At 42.1% G+C, this 15,831-nt stretch overlaps 1 protein-coding gene across 1 annotated transcript in view; it reads right to left on the bottom strand.

Annotated features, from left to right (window-relative positions):
• Window positions 1-15,831, bottom strand: part of LOC123507730 (serine protease nudel-like) — a 165,825-nt gene that overhangs the window by 93,867 nt on the left and 56,127 nt on the right. The window contains 1 exon segment of the mRNA XM_045260891.1: window positions 196-393. Within this exon segment, the coding sequence (XP_045116826.1) occupies window positions 196-393 (198 nt within the window).

The raw sequence follows: 15,831 nt of genomic DNA, 5'->3' as shown, positions 1-15,831 counted from the left end.
CTAATCCTACTCAGTAATGAATCTACTTTCAAGGTTGTTGTAGAGGTTATCAAGGTTTTCAAAGCGTTAATTATTCAAATGATATTTCAACAAAAATTCTTCTACATCCATGCGAGAAAAGTAGCAATGAAAACTCAGCCATTCATCTTGGTGGCCTTTGAAAATAACAGCTAAAAAAACAGACTCAATACTCACTGAGTAGGAAGACAGAGATGGGAGATATAGTTGGTCTTAGGCATCCTCTTAGTCAGCTTCAGGAGCAGGATATCACTTACACCAACTAGCCAGGCCCCGTCCACCTGCCGCCCCTCCTCGAACGCCCCCCACACCCGCATTGGTGCTCCAAATCTCCTTATCGATCCCATCACCACCCACACTGATTCCACCTCTGGGCTGGGATGAGAGAATGAAGGGCGATAAAGGACTGAATGGGGCTTATGAAGTCCTGGTGGGTAAGAGTGAAAAGCTGAATGTTAAGGATAATATATTGAGTATTAAGAATAAAATGTGGTCAGTATGGGTGCCTGTTGTGCAGAACAACGGGCACCCATACTGACAACATTATTCCAGGACTCAGTTGATCAGGGAGTGGTGCCTTGTAAATGGAAGGAATCTTAAGTGAAACCTATTGCAAAAATTAACTGTCCAAAAGATCCCAAACATTTTAGACCTATAGTATTAACATCTACCATTATGAAATGCTTAGGAAATATATTGAAAACTACATCTGTTATAGTACAAATAATCTAAGACTCTATGCAATTTGCTTATTGTAGAAATAGAAGTGTACAGGATGCAACACATATTGCTAAATGATGTTAACAAGCACTTAGACAAGCCTAGTTAGAGCACTGTATATTGACTTTACTTCAGCATTTGATACACTGCAACCTCATATTTTGCTAAAAAAAATGCTAGAAAATGGGTGTAAACAGAAACATCTTAAAATGGACCTCAATATAATACTGTAAATAATGTTAAGTCTAATATGATAGTCACCAACACAGGAGCCCCATAAAGTTGTGTATCATCCCCCGTTCTGTTCACTTTGTACACAGATGACTGTAGAAGTGAGTCTGATGATTGTACTATTATAAAATATGCTGATGATACAGCTATCTTGGGAAAAATTGATAATGATAATTATGAAGGCCTAAACTAAGATGATATTTGATTTTAAAACTAAAAATGAAAAACTGAGAAAGAAAACAGAGAGAGTGAGCCAGTATAAATAAAGGAACTCCCACTTAACAAATGGGTTACGTTCCTAAAAAAATGTTCGTTGTGCAAATTTTTGTTAAGCGAACCAATTATAACCAGTTTGACCCCTGACTTGAACTTCCATTGAGAGTAAACAAAGCGAGACTGCATCATAATACAGTAAAAGGTTTAATGAAGTATAAATTATGAAGTTAAACATCTAAGCAGTTTAATTTAAGATTAAGTCATTATAATGTACACTAATGTATGTATGCAAGTAACTTTATAATAATGATGATCTTAAATTTATGAAGGGAGGGAGAGTGGAGTGGGAAAGACACTAGCTGGCAACCTGTAGAATGTAAACAAAAGGTGCATCATTGTATCGCTTACAAAAACTTGTGTACATTTCCACAAGGCTTTCCATTTTATCCATTGCAAAGTCATGAGTTCAGGTGGTTCTTTTAACTTGCTAGGAAGATACAGTCTCAACAGCCTTTTTAATAGAGTCTGTTGACTTGAAAATAGTAGAGACAGTAGATGGAGTCAAGCCATGGTAGCGAGCAATGCTATTAGTTTTCTCGCCTCTCTCGAGTCTGTGAATAATATCCAGCTTCACTTCAAGTGAGAGTCTTCTTTTTCTTTGTAGCAACGCTAGGAGGCGACATTGCAGGGCTAGTTGCAGGGTGTTTCGATGGCATGTTGAGCGTGAGAACTAATAGCGGGGAAGGGTAGGGGAGTGAGTGGTGCGTGTTTTGTCCATGAGAGGCACTGTTGTATTCAAAAGCCTGTTGGCTTGCATGATACGGCAGAGCTTTCAAACTTGGAAAAAAATTATCTGGATAAAATTTTTTTAAGGTGAGTTTGGCATTCGTTATATGAGCAAATGGTAGTAAAAGGAAACGTTCGTTGTAGTGAAATCTCATTGTGTGAACGTTCGTTAAGCGGGAGTTGCCTGTATTTGGGTTTTATGATCGATGACCAGTTAAAGGGTAGTGTAGTGTTCACTATCTAGCCCAAACATGGATGGAGAAATAAACTACAGTTGTTTGTAGACTGCTATTTATCATAGGTATATGGGTGGTAATGGTGATGGGACAAGCTGTCGTATAAGTGTGTGTGTGTGTTCCAGAGTCATGGTGCTGACTGGTGGATGTGGTGACTGGATTCCAGGGCCATGACCTCACTTAGCAGCGTCATGTCAATAACTCCCAACTCCGCACCCGCATCGGATTGGTGGAGTGATCATGCCAATCTGGGGAGGTCACTACAATACCCACCTCCCCCACAGATAGGAGAATCCTGGATACAATTAAAATGGGAGAAAAAAGAGGCATAGGGACAAAAAATACATACAGTCAACCCTCGGCTATCACGACTTCAGCTACCGTGTTTTATTGCTATCACGTACCCATGAAAAGATGCTAAAATTTCATCATCGCGACCTCAGATGCCTGCTATCATGCACCCTGCCATGACGTCATGGGATATCTGAGCGCTCATTGGCCAAAACTGCCTTCCCGCCAAGATCAATTCGGCTATCGTATTTTTGGCTATGGCATGGCTATTTTGGCCCCAATTGGGCGCGATAGCCAAGGGTTAAGTGTACATACAAAAAAAGGAAGGAAAGTGAAGGTGACTAGCAAAGGAGCCTCTAAGGCAGGCCACACACGTGCAGTTTTAACTGACAGTTATAACTGTTCAGTTATGACTGTCAGTTAAAACTGCATTGTGTGGGTATCTCAGTTGCTCATTTCATCAGTTCAACAAAACTGCACAGTTAAACTGAGACAAATACAATGTTCCATACTTTTAATTGAAAGGAGTAACTGAACTGAGTGTGTGTGGGGATTCATAACTGTACAGTTCTCAACTTCTCATTTCTACGGGTGGTTCTTCACTTAATTCCTTTGATAATTTAATAATAGAACATTGATTTTGAATTAGCAACCAGTTTTTGCACCACTGTTTACGCTTTTTTAGTTTTCTTTTTTCTATTTGTTTGTAGCATTACAAAGAATACACCGAGAGCGGCAAGATCGTACTCCTCGGAATCCATGGTAAAAACTGAGGGATAGAACTGTGTGTGTGTGCATTTAACTTTTAACTGACTTCAACTTCAGTTTAAACTGTGTCAGTTATAACTGAACAGTTATAACTATCAGTTAAAACTGCACGTGTGTGGCTGCCTTAAGAGACCTGGAAAGACCTGGAAGACTGCTGTTGCATCATGGAAGTCCACTGGGAAATGGGTGGGTCAGGATGGGGGTGGACAAAGAGGAGTGGGTTGGAGATTCGCCATCAACTGCCGCAACACCGGAAGAAAGGCCAGGGCATGTCCCCTGGGGCCAGGTGCAGCGAATTGGCCAGGAAGCCACAAGTCCTCCCCATAGACCAGCTCTGCTGGCATGTGATGCACGTCCTCCTTTGTTGTGGCCCTCTAGGTCAGAGGGATGATTGGGAGGGTGTCAACCCAGCTGCCAGGATGGGGAAGAGTATGAATCGCCTCCCTGAGGCACCGGTGAAAGCGCTCCACCATCCCATTGGCCTGGGGGTGATAGGCTGCAGTGCACTGGTGCGACATGCCAAGGAAGGCTATGAGCTCACCCCAGGCGTGAGACTCAAACTGCTCCCCCTGGTCGGTGATGATGGTGATTAGTGCACTAAAGTTTGACACCCACCCCAAAAGGAAGTAGGCAGCTGTATACTCCACTGTGCTATCAGGCATCGGAATTGCGATATCCTAGCGTGTGGTCCAGTCTACACAGGTGACAAGGTACTGGTGGCCGCAGCAAGGTGGTAGGGGGCCAACCAGATCTATGTGGACAGTGTGGAAACGTTCCATGAGAGTGGGTATGGCCTGTAGCGGGATGCGGGTGTGGTGGTAAATCTTGGCGGCCCGGCAAGGAAGGCAGGTGCGGACTCACTCTTTAATTTCCTTCCTCATCCCTGGCAACACCAACCCCTGCTAATGATACGGTGTATGCTCAAGATGCCAGGATGGTTGAGAGCATAGTAGTGGCAGAAGATCTACCGGTAGAACCGCCGCGGCACATATGGGTGTGCCTGCCCACATGACACCGCACCACAGTGGTTGTGGAGAATCAGGGAGCTGCTGCTGAACGAGCTGCAGTGATGTGGGCCCCTCTAGCAGCACCTGAAGCTCTGGGTTGTTCTCTTATGCTGCTGCTACCGCTGCGTAGTCCAATGGTGGGGAGCAAGACAAGGTGGCAACCATGTGGGTGGGAGTGTCGCCATGGGAGAGAGCATCGGCCACTGTGTTTTCATCCCCCTGAATGTGCTTTGAGATCCAGTGAACTCAAGAGATGAGGGTGAGCTGCCTACACACTCGGGGGAGAAGTTGTCGCCTGTTTGAGCCATGGCGTGTGTCAACAGCTTGTGATCACTGAGCATGTGAAACTCACGGCCCTCCAGGAAGTGGTGGAAATGACATACGGCCTCATAAACTGCCAAGAGCTCCCTGTCGAAGGCACTATAAGAGCATTTAACTGGTTCCAGCCACTTGCTAAAGAAGGCAACTGGCCTGAGCTCCCCGATGACTTCCTGTTGCAATACCATACCCACAGCTTCTGCAGACATGTCTGTGGAGAGAACTGTGGGGTGCATGGGGGGACTGGGTAGGCAAGGCGGGTCAGGGAGATGAGCCAGTGCTTGATAGCTCTACTTCTTGCCCCCAGTGCAGGAGCTTAGGTGAGTTATTCATAACGTCCTTCAGTAGGTTGTTAAGGGAACCCAGAAGGGCGGTGGCCTGGGTGACGAATAGACCAATTTACTCTAATTTAATTTGAGGAGTATTAGGGTTTTATAGATGCATTAAAGGCTCTAGATCACTGTAATGATATTCATTTTGCGTAAAAATGTACAGTAAATGAAATAAAGCATTTTTTGTGGCCAAAATGTCACATGACCTGTGGACGCTCTATGATTGGCCGTGACGTAAAAAGCTAGTAAACAAACAGCTAACAAAGCCCGCATATTTCATTCCCTCCTGCCTCATAAGTCGCCACAGTCATGTCCCAGGAAAAAAGACTGTATTATGTTTGCTTTGTGCCTCATTGCACCAACACCACCATCAAGACACCAGAGAAAAGGTTCTTGACTGTGCCCAGGAACAAGAAAATACGGAAACAGTGGTGGCTTTCTGCTCGACAGGACTTCCCTATGAATGAACATGTGTGCTACTCCTGTGAAGAGCAACGCTCCACACCAAAATAACTCTCCATCGTCTGCTGCTGTTTCCCTTTCAAGTGATGAAGACCAATTAGAAATAACCCAATGCATTACATTGGATTAGAGTCATTAGACAAAGAACACCTGGACATTGTAAATTTACTAAGCAACAAAATTTGTTATCGTGAAAGGGAGCAGCTAATGACAAAAAGTGATGTTGTGTCATTGGTGTTAATGAGGATCCGCACAAATATCCCTAGTAACATTATTGCTGATATGTTTGGGATATCTGTAGGTATGGTAAGCAGGATGCTATCACATCACATACCAATAGTGGATAGTTGTTTATAAGGTCTCACTTACTGGCCTCCTTCAGAGATGATAAGAAAATGACTTCCACATGCATTCAAAGCTTATTACCATAATGTTGAATCAATTATTGATTGTTTTGTCATTGAAATTGAAAAATCATCCACTGCTATGATACAGAGTATGAGTTGGTCAGCATATAAAAACTGCAATACTGTAAAATACTTCATTTATGCTACCCCAGATGGACTAGTAAATTTTGTGTCAACAGGTAGATCTGGTAGGTGTAGTGACATAGAACTGTTGAGACAATTAGGCTACTTGGAATATTTAAGGGAAGGGACAACTGTATTGGCTGACAGAGTATTTAAAGAAGTTGAAAGTGAGTTGGTTGCCAGGGGCTGCAAATTAGTATGTCCAATGAGTGTTCGTAAAAATGAGAAACTATCAAAAAAATCTGTCCTGGACATGAAAGCAGTAGCTGCTCTAAGAATTCACATTGAGAGGGTTATTCAAAGGCTCAGGTTGTTTAAGTTCCTCAGCATGCATGCATGTGTCCCATTGTCAATGGTTGACTTACTCGATGATGTGGTCAAAATTGCATGTGGACTTATCAACATATACTTTATATCAATAATACATTAAATCTATAATAATACACATGACAATACAGTAATGATACACATAAATTGTGACAATAAATATACAGTGGCCAATATACTCCTTATTCCATTCCTCCAATATGGTGTAATTTTTATAGAAAACTGTACAGTACTAAAACAAATCAGCAAGCTTATAAAAAGAGATTCCAAGATCTGCATCTTAGTGCTGAGCACTATTAAAACAACTAATCCTTATTGCTGCAAACCCTTATTACAAATTCATAGTTCTTCCAGCTTTTTTACAGTTGTGTATGCAGAGCTACAGCTGCACTAAACTAACAAAGAAAATTATAAGATTTACATGGCTCTAAAGATACAGTTTTTTTCCAGAATGACACACACTTCTTCAGGAGATCAATGCAATATATCTCATCATATTTAATTTCTGATATAAATATGTGTTTGTTCTGTTCAAATTTAGGATCAGCAACACAGAAAAGAGCTTTTTGTTTCCTAGCTATGTGCATGAGCATCTGTACCTGGGCTACATGTTTGGCTGCAGGAGTTCCATCTTTCTTAATATACCAAGTAAAACTCTTTTCACTTGTTGGGCACTAAACTTCAATTACAGCCATTCCATCTGATGTTATTCCATCTGGTGATGCACCCAAGACAGGAAAATCTCTATCGATAATTATACCTGACCTTTCAATGCTCCCATACTGCTTTTCTAATTCCAGAAGCATTCCCACCTTCTGACTTATCTGTAAAGTAAGGAATTATTTAGCACTCCAGATTCAATAAATTACATTACTGCCTAGTACTATTTTTGCTATTCTTGGTTGTTAGAAAGTTAGACATTGTCCAGTAAATTACACCAGAGCTTATGGAAAACTCATTCCATAACATAAATGAATGCATTACAACTAGGCTATGTTACCCTATTGCAAAATTTATCCTTGATTCAGGTTCTAATTTAATTTCTTATAATTATTTATAATTCGTCTCTCAGCTTATAAGACGTGCAAAGTATTGAATGAACAGTGAGTTTGATGGAGGCAGTTGGAAGACTTTGTTTATGTGGGCAAAGAAAGCCATACATCATATCATTCTGCTTACTCTATGTGCTCCTCTTATTTTGTCTACCTATCCCAACGTTATTGCAGGTTCATAATAATGAATTCCCTATAAGTGATGTTAAGTTATCATTTCATTGTTGTCGTGGGGCAACTTGCCCTAAAAGCTACATGGCTTATTCAATCCACCTAGTCTTTACATATTAACTTACTACTTAAATTATTCACAAATACAAGGAATACATACCGAATCACTTAGAGGAGTATTATTGGCCATCTTATCGTGGTAAGGGTGCTGGAAGTTGATATACATACTCTCAACAAAGGCTGCTTGCTAACGTGTTTTGTTGAGCATACGAATCGGTTTTGTTGTTGTTATTGGTGGTAGCTTGTGACATCACAACATGGCGCCAGTCGTTTTCGAGCGCAAGATATTTTTGTAACTTAAAATGATTATAGCATAAAATATACTAATCAGAATTATTTTCAAACTTCATTTTTGTTATATGACGATAGATGATTTCCATGCCATCGTTACCTAAAGCTGAGTAAACTGGTCTATTGGTGGTGATAGTTAATCATTCCCAGGAATTCCCTTAGTTTTCTGATGATCATGGGGTGTGGGAAGTCCTCAATGGCTGCCACCTTCTGGGGGAGATGCTCCAGGCCTGCCGCACTCACCCTGTGACCTAGAAAATCCACGGACGGAAGGCCAAAGATGCACTTCTGAGCGTGGAGTTTAAGGCCGTGATCCGGGAGGTGACCAAGCATCTGCCATAGATGGACTGTATGCTGCTGGGGCGAGGAGGATGTGACGAGTATGTCGTTGATGTATATGAGGCGTGTTATGCCAGAGGGATGTAACTCGAAAAAATCTGTTTTCCGTAAAACGCATCTAAACTTAGGCAGTAATAACTCGTATGGAAATGAAAAAAATGCATTACTATTATATAGCTAATGATTTGTCTGCTCAAAATCTATAAATCTATGCACAATTTGAGTTTTTTTTGTGTGTTTTGCTTTTGTACGTTTGTCTTTTTGTCACCCTATTGCGTAGCCAACCCCAAAATATTGGACGATTGTAATATTTTACTGTATGAATGAAACTAGACTATAAAATAGGTATTGTGTCCAAATTTTGTCCTTGTATGTGTGAATCCCAATTTTTTACGATTTTATTGAATTAGAAAATATAATTCTTCCACAGCTGGCTGCCCAGCAACGTGACGTCATGCATGACTGACGGTGTGGTGGTGCCAGTATTCAGTACTCGGTGCGCGGTGCTGCTGTTCAGATGTTAGTCGCTGTGCGCTCTGACCGGACTCTCGGTGGTGGTGGTGTAGGTGTTGTCTGTTAGGAGGCGTTCCTTTTTCACTACTGTGGCCTGCTACTGGGGCGTAAAGAATATAGCACTAGTGGTTTTTTAGCAAGCTACTCAACGAGACACGCACGGTATTTAACCGTGTTGAGTGCTAGTCCAGGGGTTGTGGTGACCCGGTTGTCTACAGCCAATGGGCTGACCGCGTGGTTTCCCCCTGTCTTGTTCTTCCGCTATCTACATCCCTGTTCAGGGTGGTATGTATTATGTTTATGGCTTATTTTATGGCTTTATTGACATACCATGCCCCTTATGCAATGTCATCGTCTCCTCTCCAGCTGACAGCTGTTTTGGTTGGACCAGAAGGAGGTAAGCGTCGCAGTTCCCTCTCTTTTCCCAGTGACGGCCAGGCCCTACCACCTAGGACGGCTGATGGTTTGTCTTCCGTGAGTGAGGATGATGGTTTTGGTGGCCAGAATGTTCCAACTACCAATGTGTGTTTTTTTTTTTTTTTTTTTTTTTTTTTTTTTTTTTTTTACGTAGGGAAGAGGGCCAGCCAAGGGTAAAAAAAAGAAAGTTAAAAAAAGGCCCACTTGAGTGCTGGCTCTCCAAAGAGTTAAAAAAGTGCCAAAACCGTCAGCCAGAATTAGGGGAGTAAATGCCTCGATACCTCCCTCTTAAAAGAAGGAATTCAGAAATACAGATGCAGGGAGGGAGTTCCAGAGTTTACCAGTGAAAGGGATGAATGATTGAGAGTACTGGTTAACTCTTGCATTAGAGAGTTGGACAGAATAGGGATGAGAGGAAGAAGAAAGCCTTGTGCAGCGTGGCCGCAGGAGGAGGGGAGGCATGCAGTTAGCAAGATCAGTAGAACAGTTACCATGAAAATAGCAATAAAATATAGAAAGGGATGCAACATTTCGGCGGTGAGAAAGAGACTGAAGACAGTTAGTCAGAGGAGGGAGTTGATGAGACGAAGAGCTTTCGATTCCACCCTATCAAGCAAAGCTGTGTGACTGGAACCCCCAAACATGCGAAGAGTACTCCATACAGGGACGGATAAGGCCCTTATACAGAGTAAGCAGTTGGAGGGCGAGAAAAACTGTCGGAGACGCCTCAGAACACCTAACTTCATAGAAGCTGTTTTAGCAAGAGATGAGATGTGAAGTTTCCAGTTAAGATTATGAGCAAAGGACAGACCGAGGATATTCATTGTGGAAGAGGGAGACAGTTGAGTGTCATTGAAGAAGAGGGGATAGTTGTCTGGAAGGTTGTGTCGAGTTGATAGATGGAGGAATTGAGTTTTTGAGGCATTGAAAACTACTAGATTTTCTCTGCCCCAATCGGAAATCTTAGAAAGATCGGAAGTCAGGCGTTCCGTGGCGTCCCGCGTGATCTGTTGATTTCCTGAAGGGTTGGACGTCTCTGAAAGAACGTGGAAAGATGTAGGGTGGTATCATCAGCGTAGGAGTGGATAGGGCAAGAAGTTTGGTTAAGAAGGTCATTAATGAATAATAGAAAGAGAGTGGGTGACAGGACAGAACCCTGAGGAACACCACTATTAATAGGTTTAGGAGAAGAACAGTAGCCGTCTACCACAGCAGCAATAGAGCGGTCGGAAAGGAAACTTGAGATAAAGTTGCAGAGAGAAGGATAGAAGCCGTAGGAGGGCAGTTTTGAAATCAAAGCTTTATGCCAGACTCTATCAAAAGCTTTTGATATGTCTAACGCAACAGCAAAAGTTTCACCGAAATCTCTAAAAGAGGATGAGCAAGACTCAGTAAGGAAAGCCAGAAGATCACCAGTAGAGCGACCTTGACGGAAGCCATACTGGCGATCAGACAGAATATTGTGAAGTGACAGATGTTTGAGAATCTTCCTATTCAGGATAGATTCAAGAACTTTAGACAAGCAAGAGATTAAAGCTATAGGACGGTAGTTTGAGGGGTTAGAACGGTCACCCTTTTTAGGAACAGGCTGAATGTAGGCGAACTTCCAGCAGGAAGGAAAGGTAGAAGTCGATAGACAAAGTTTGGAAGAGTTTGGCCAGGCAAGGTCCAAGCACAGAAGCACAGTTTTTGAGAACAATAGGAGGGACCCCATCAGGTCCATAAGCCTTCCGAGGGTTTAGGCCAGCAAGGGCATGGAAAACATCATTACGAAGAATTTTGATTGTAGACATGAAATAGTCAGAGGGAGGAGGAGAGGGAGGGACAAGCCCAGAATCGTCCAAGGTGGAGTTGTGAGCAAAGGTTTGAGAAAAGAGACAGAAGAGATGGCAGTGGTGCCATCAGGATGAAATAAAGGAGGGAAAGATGAAGAAGTGAAGTTATTTGAGATGTTTTTGGCTAGATGCCAGAAGTCACGAGGAGAGTTTGAGTTTGAAAGATTTTGACATTTCCTATTTATGAAAGAGTGTTTGGCAAGTTGAAGAACAGACTTGGCATGATTCCGGGCAGAGATATAAAGTGCATGAGATTCAGGAGATGGAAGGCTCAAGTACCTTTTGTGGGCAACCTCTCTATCATGTATAGCACGAGAACAGGCTGAGTTAAACCAAGGTTTAGAAGGTTTAGGTTGAGAAAAGAATGAGGAATGTACGCCTCCATGCCAGATACTAACACCTCTGTTATGCGTTCAGCACAAAGAGATGGGTCTCTGACACGGAAGCAATAATCATTCCAGGAAAATCAGCATAATACCTCCTCAGGTCCCCCAACTGGCAGAGGCAAAACGCCAGAGGCACCTTCGCTTTGGGGATCCTGCGGAGGGATTGGAAAAATAGGACAAGATACAGAAATGAGATTGTGATTGGAGGAGCCCAACGGAGATGAAAGGGTGACAGCATAAGCAGAAGGATTAGAGGTGAGGAAGAGATCAAGAATGTTGGGTATGTCTCCAAGACGGTCAGGAATATGAGTAGGGTGTTGCACTAGTTGCTCTAGGTCATGGAGGATAGCAAAGTTGAAGGCTAGTTCACCAGGGTGGTCAGTGAAGGGAGAGAAAAGCCAAAGCTGGTGGTGAACATTGAAATCTCCAAGAATGGAAATCTCAGCGAAAGGGTAGATGGACAGAATGTGATGTGCTCCACTTTAGAAGTTAAGTAGTTGAAGAATTTACTATAGTCAGAAGAGTTAGGGGAGAGATAAACAGCACAGATGAATTTAGTTTGAGAGTGACTGTTAAATTGTAGCCAGATGGTGGAAAATTCGGAAGACTCAAGAGCGTGGGCACGAGAGCAACATCCAGCTTTGGAATGAAAATGAGAATTGAGAAAGTAGGAGGGAACAGAGAAGGGGCTACTGTCAGTTGCCTCAGACAGCTTTGATTTGGTGAGGAATAGAAGATGAGGTTTAGTAGAGGAGAGGTGGTGTTCCACAGATTGAAAATTAGATCTAAGACCACAAATGTTGCAGAAGTTAATGTAGAAAAAGTTGAGGGAGGTGTCAAGGCATTTGTGGTCTTCAACAGGAGAGGTGTCCGACCTGGGGACATTTTGGTCCCTCCCAGAGGGGACTCCAAGGCGTTGTTTATTTGGGTCCCATTTTCTTTTAAATTTTGGAGTGAAGGGTGTATGTGTGGTAAGTGCATGTAGTTTTGTGTGAAGAAGGAGAGTTGTCTTTAGAGGGTAGGCTGTGACTACCCCGTTGAGTTGTGAGACACAAAGGGAAACATTCAGCGAGATCACAACTAGCTTTAATGGAAGATTCACAGCAGCTCCTAACTAGTGCTATTAGATCTCACTGGGAGTAAGTTATTGTTTCGGTAGGTGTCTACTACCTCCTCCTGCCAGCCCTTCTCACTCCCTGGAGCCAGATGATATTTTTTGTATCTCAGTTGTTAAGAAAATATTACCGGCATTGGTGCAAGCTCTGGGTGCAGATAAGGTGAGGAAGGTTTCTGTATCTTTACATGCCAATGACAGTAGTAGTGAGGTTGATATGGAGTCTGTGCCTCAAGTTCTTTCACATGCTCCTATTAGTGGGGCTTCATCCACAGCCGGTTTACAGGCCTCACCAGGTGCACCCCATGTTAATGTTGGGGCATCACATAGCTCGACAGAGGAATTTGTAGGTTTTCCTACATGTGACTGTTGGACGCAGCCTTGGGGCTGCCTTTGATACTGATGATGCTCGTGGCCCTCCTTTCACTAAGGTGTTAGCTAAGGATATCAGATCTTATTTACGCATGGTTCTGATGATAAGAAAACCAGATTCTTAGCAGAACAGTGGTCTATTCCATGTAACATTAAGGAATTAAAGGTTCCAGTTTCTGATGCCAATGCCCTCCCAACTCTTGACCATCCGAGTAGGAGGATGGAGAGCAAGTTAGCTCAAACTAACTCTCTGTTAGGCAAAGCTCTTATTCCTCTCATCAGTTTTAGACAAACATGCAAATTCACAGGATTCTTCCTTGCTGGATTGCTACAGAGATATCAATGACAGCCTTTTTATGTTATTGCCAGTTTTCAACTATTTAAATTTAATGAGAAGGGATCTAATTACTGACAAGTTGAAAGCCAAGTCTCTCCAAAAAACTGTCAAGGATGAAAACATGACTAGTGACAAATTGTTTGAAAACAACAATGCTGATATGGTTAAACAATTTAAGGAGAACCAAAAGCATATTAATTCAAAATGGTTTAGGGTGAAGAGGAATAATAATTTTGTTTTTTGCAGAGGGACTTGAGGTTCCGGAACCAATAATTACACAGGGGTAACCAACAAGGTCGAGGAGGCAGAGGACGGGGGCAGTTTGGCAACAAATAAGTTCCCAGATGACACTGGTTTTCCTTTTCATTTGCCACTAGGAGTGACTTCACTTTGTTTAATAACCCTATGAATTTTCAAGGTGGTAAAATTCAACATTCTCTTCATTATTGGAAGGAGTTATCCTGTGATTCTTGGGTAACTGACACTGTTCAGGGAAAATCGTTTTTTTCTTTTCATGTTTTTCCATCACAAAGCCATATTCCCCCTCCTTTACATTTCTCCCAGAAGGACAAACATGCTTTACTGTTTGATCTGCTGCAGTCTCAGACAAGACAGCCAGACGTTACCCTACGGAACGAGCTCAGAGCTCATTATTTCTGATCTTCGGATAGGCCTGAGACCAGGCACACACCACACACCGGGACAACAAGGTTACAACTTCTAGATTTACATCCCGTAACTACTCACTGCAAGGTGAACAGGGGCTACACATGAAAGAAGACACACCCAAATATCTCCACCCGGCCGGGGAATCGAACCCCGGTCCTCTGGCTTGTGAAGCCAGCGTTCTAACCACTGAGCTACCAGGCTATTAATGTAGCAATGTCTATGTTTATTCAACAGCATATTGTTGAGAGAGCTCCTTGTGTTTCATCAGGGTTTTGCTCTACTATCTTCCCTAGATTAAAGAAAGATGGAAGTGTCCGTATTATACTTAATTTAAAATATTTGAATGAGTATGTTGAGTATTATCATTTTAAGATGGAAACACTTAAGAGATGTTTTACCATTGATTACACATTACTGTTTCTTTGCCTCTATTGATTTGAAACATGCTTATTTTTCTGTTCCTATTTGCAGAGAGGATCGGTCATGGCTAAAATTTTCATGGAATGGTTTATTATGGCAATTTACTTGCCTCAAGGTTTTTCCTCTTCCCCTCGTCTCTTCACAAAATTACTAAAGGTTCCTTTTTCACATTTTCGTTCTTTAGGAATCTTGACAACTATTTACATTGATGATTGTCTTGTGCTGGCAGACTCCAAAGAGAAATTAATTGCTGATGTCAGATACGTTGCTTCAATATTAGATAAATTGGGTTTCACAATTAATTTGGACAAATCAGAACTTCAGCCCAGTCATGAAATTGAGTTCTTGGGGTTTGTGTTAAACTCTGTGGACATGACCATTAAACTTACACAAAGTAAGGCAGATAAGATCAGGACATTAGGCTTACAATTATTGCGAAAGAATGACATCACCATTAGAGACTTTGCTGTGTTTATTGGCAATATTGTTGCTGCAGGTGTCTCTATGACAGAAATATAAATATTTGGAAGTGCTACGGAATGATGCTCTTAAACACAATTGTGGAGACTATGATGCTTTGTTGTGTCTAGATGTGAGAGCAAAAGGTCTCATAACCTGGTGGACAACTAATATCTATTATTGTATCAGATCATTAAATACGTCCAGCCCAGACTTAGTTATCACCACAGATGCTTCGATGTCTGGTTGGGGGGCTTGTGCCGGTGACAATGTTGTTGGCGGTCACTGGGCTGATTTTAAGAAGGAACACATAAATATTTTGGAATTAAAGGCTGTTCTTTATGGTTTGAAGACCCTCTCTCCAAATGTAATACATAAGCACATCTGCATAAAATCTGATAATACTACAGCAGTTGCAACCATTAACAATTGTGGAAGTGTTAAACGACATTTGCTGGATGTGACAGAAGAAGTTTTTGAGTGGGCTCATCACAGGAATATCACACTGTCAGCTGAATATCTTCTGGGTTCACTGAATTTTATCGCTGATTTTGTCTCTCGTAATAGAGATTTTAACAAAGAATGAAGACTTATGCCAACAGTTTTCAATGACATATGCAGGTTTTATGGTAAACCAACTATTGATTTTTTTTCTACCCGCATTAATACTCAATTGCCCATTTTCTATTCTTGGAAACCTGATCCTGACGCATTAGGCATGTGCGTTTTCATTCAATTGGAATACCGAGTCCTCTCTATATGCTTTTCCTCCTTTCAGGATCATCAAAGATGTCATTAAAAAACTAAGAGACGAAAAGGCTTCCATGTTAGCCATACTACCATTATGGAGAACACAACCATGGTTTGCAGAGGCCCTTCGCCTTCTCCAAGGTGCACCTCACCTACTTCCTCACAAGTGCCTATATCTACCTCAGGACCCACTACGGGCCCATCCAGTCAAGAAACTGTGGTTAGCAGTCTGGCCTCTCTCAGGGAATCCTTCTGCAGGTCAGGAATTTCAGCAAAGGTTACAGACTTTTTACTCAAAGCCTGGAATGAGACAACACTTGAGTCATATGGGAGGCATATCAAAGCATGGAACGAGTTTTGTTTACGAGAACAAGTTGATCCATTTTCTCCCCTTGTAAACAAAA

The sequence above is a fragment of the Portunus trituberculatus genome, chromosome 23 (genome assembly GCF_017591435.1).
Source record: "Portunus trituberculatus isolate SZX2019 chromosome 23, ASM1759143v1, whole genome shotgun sequence".
Taxonomy (NCBI): Eukaryota; Metazoa; Arthropoda; class Malacostraca; order Decapoda; family Portunidae; genus Portunus; species Portunus trituberculatus.
This window is presented reverse-complemented; position numbering and strand designations above follow the sequence as displayed.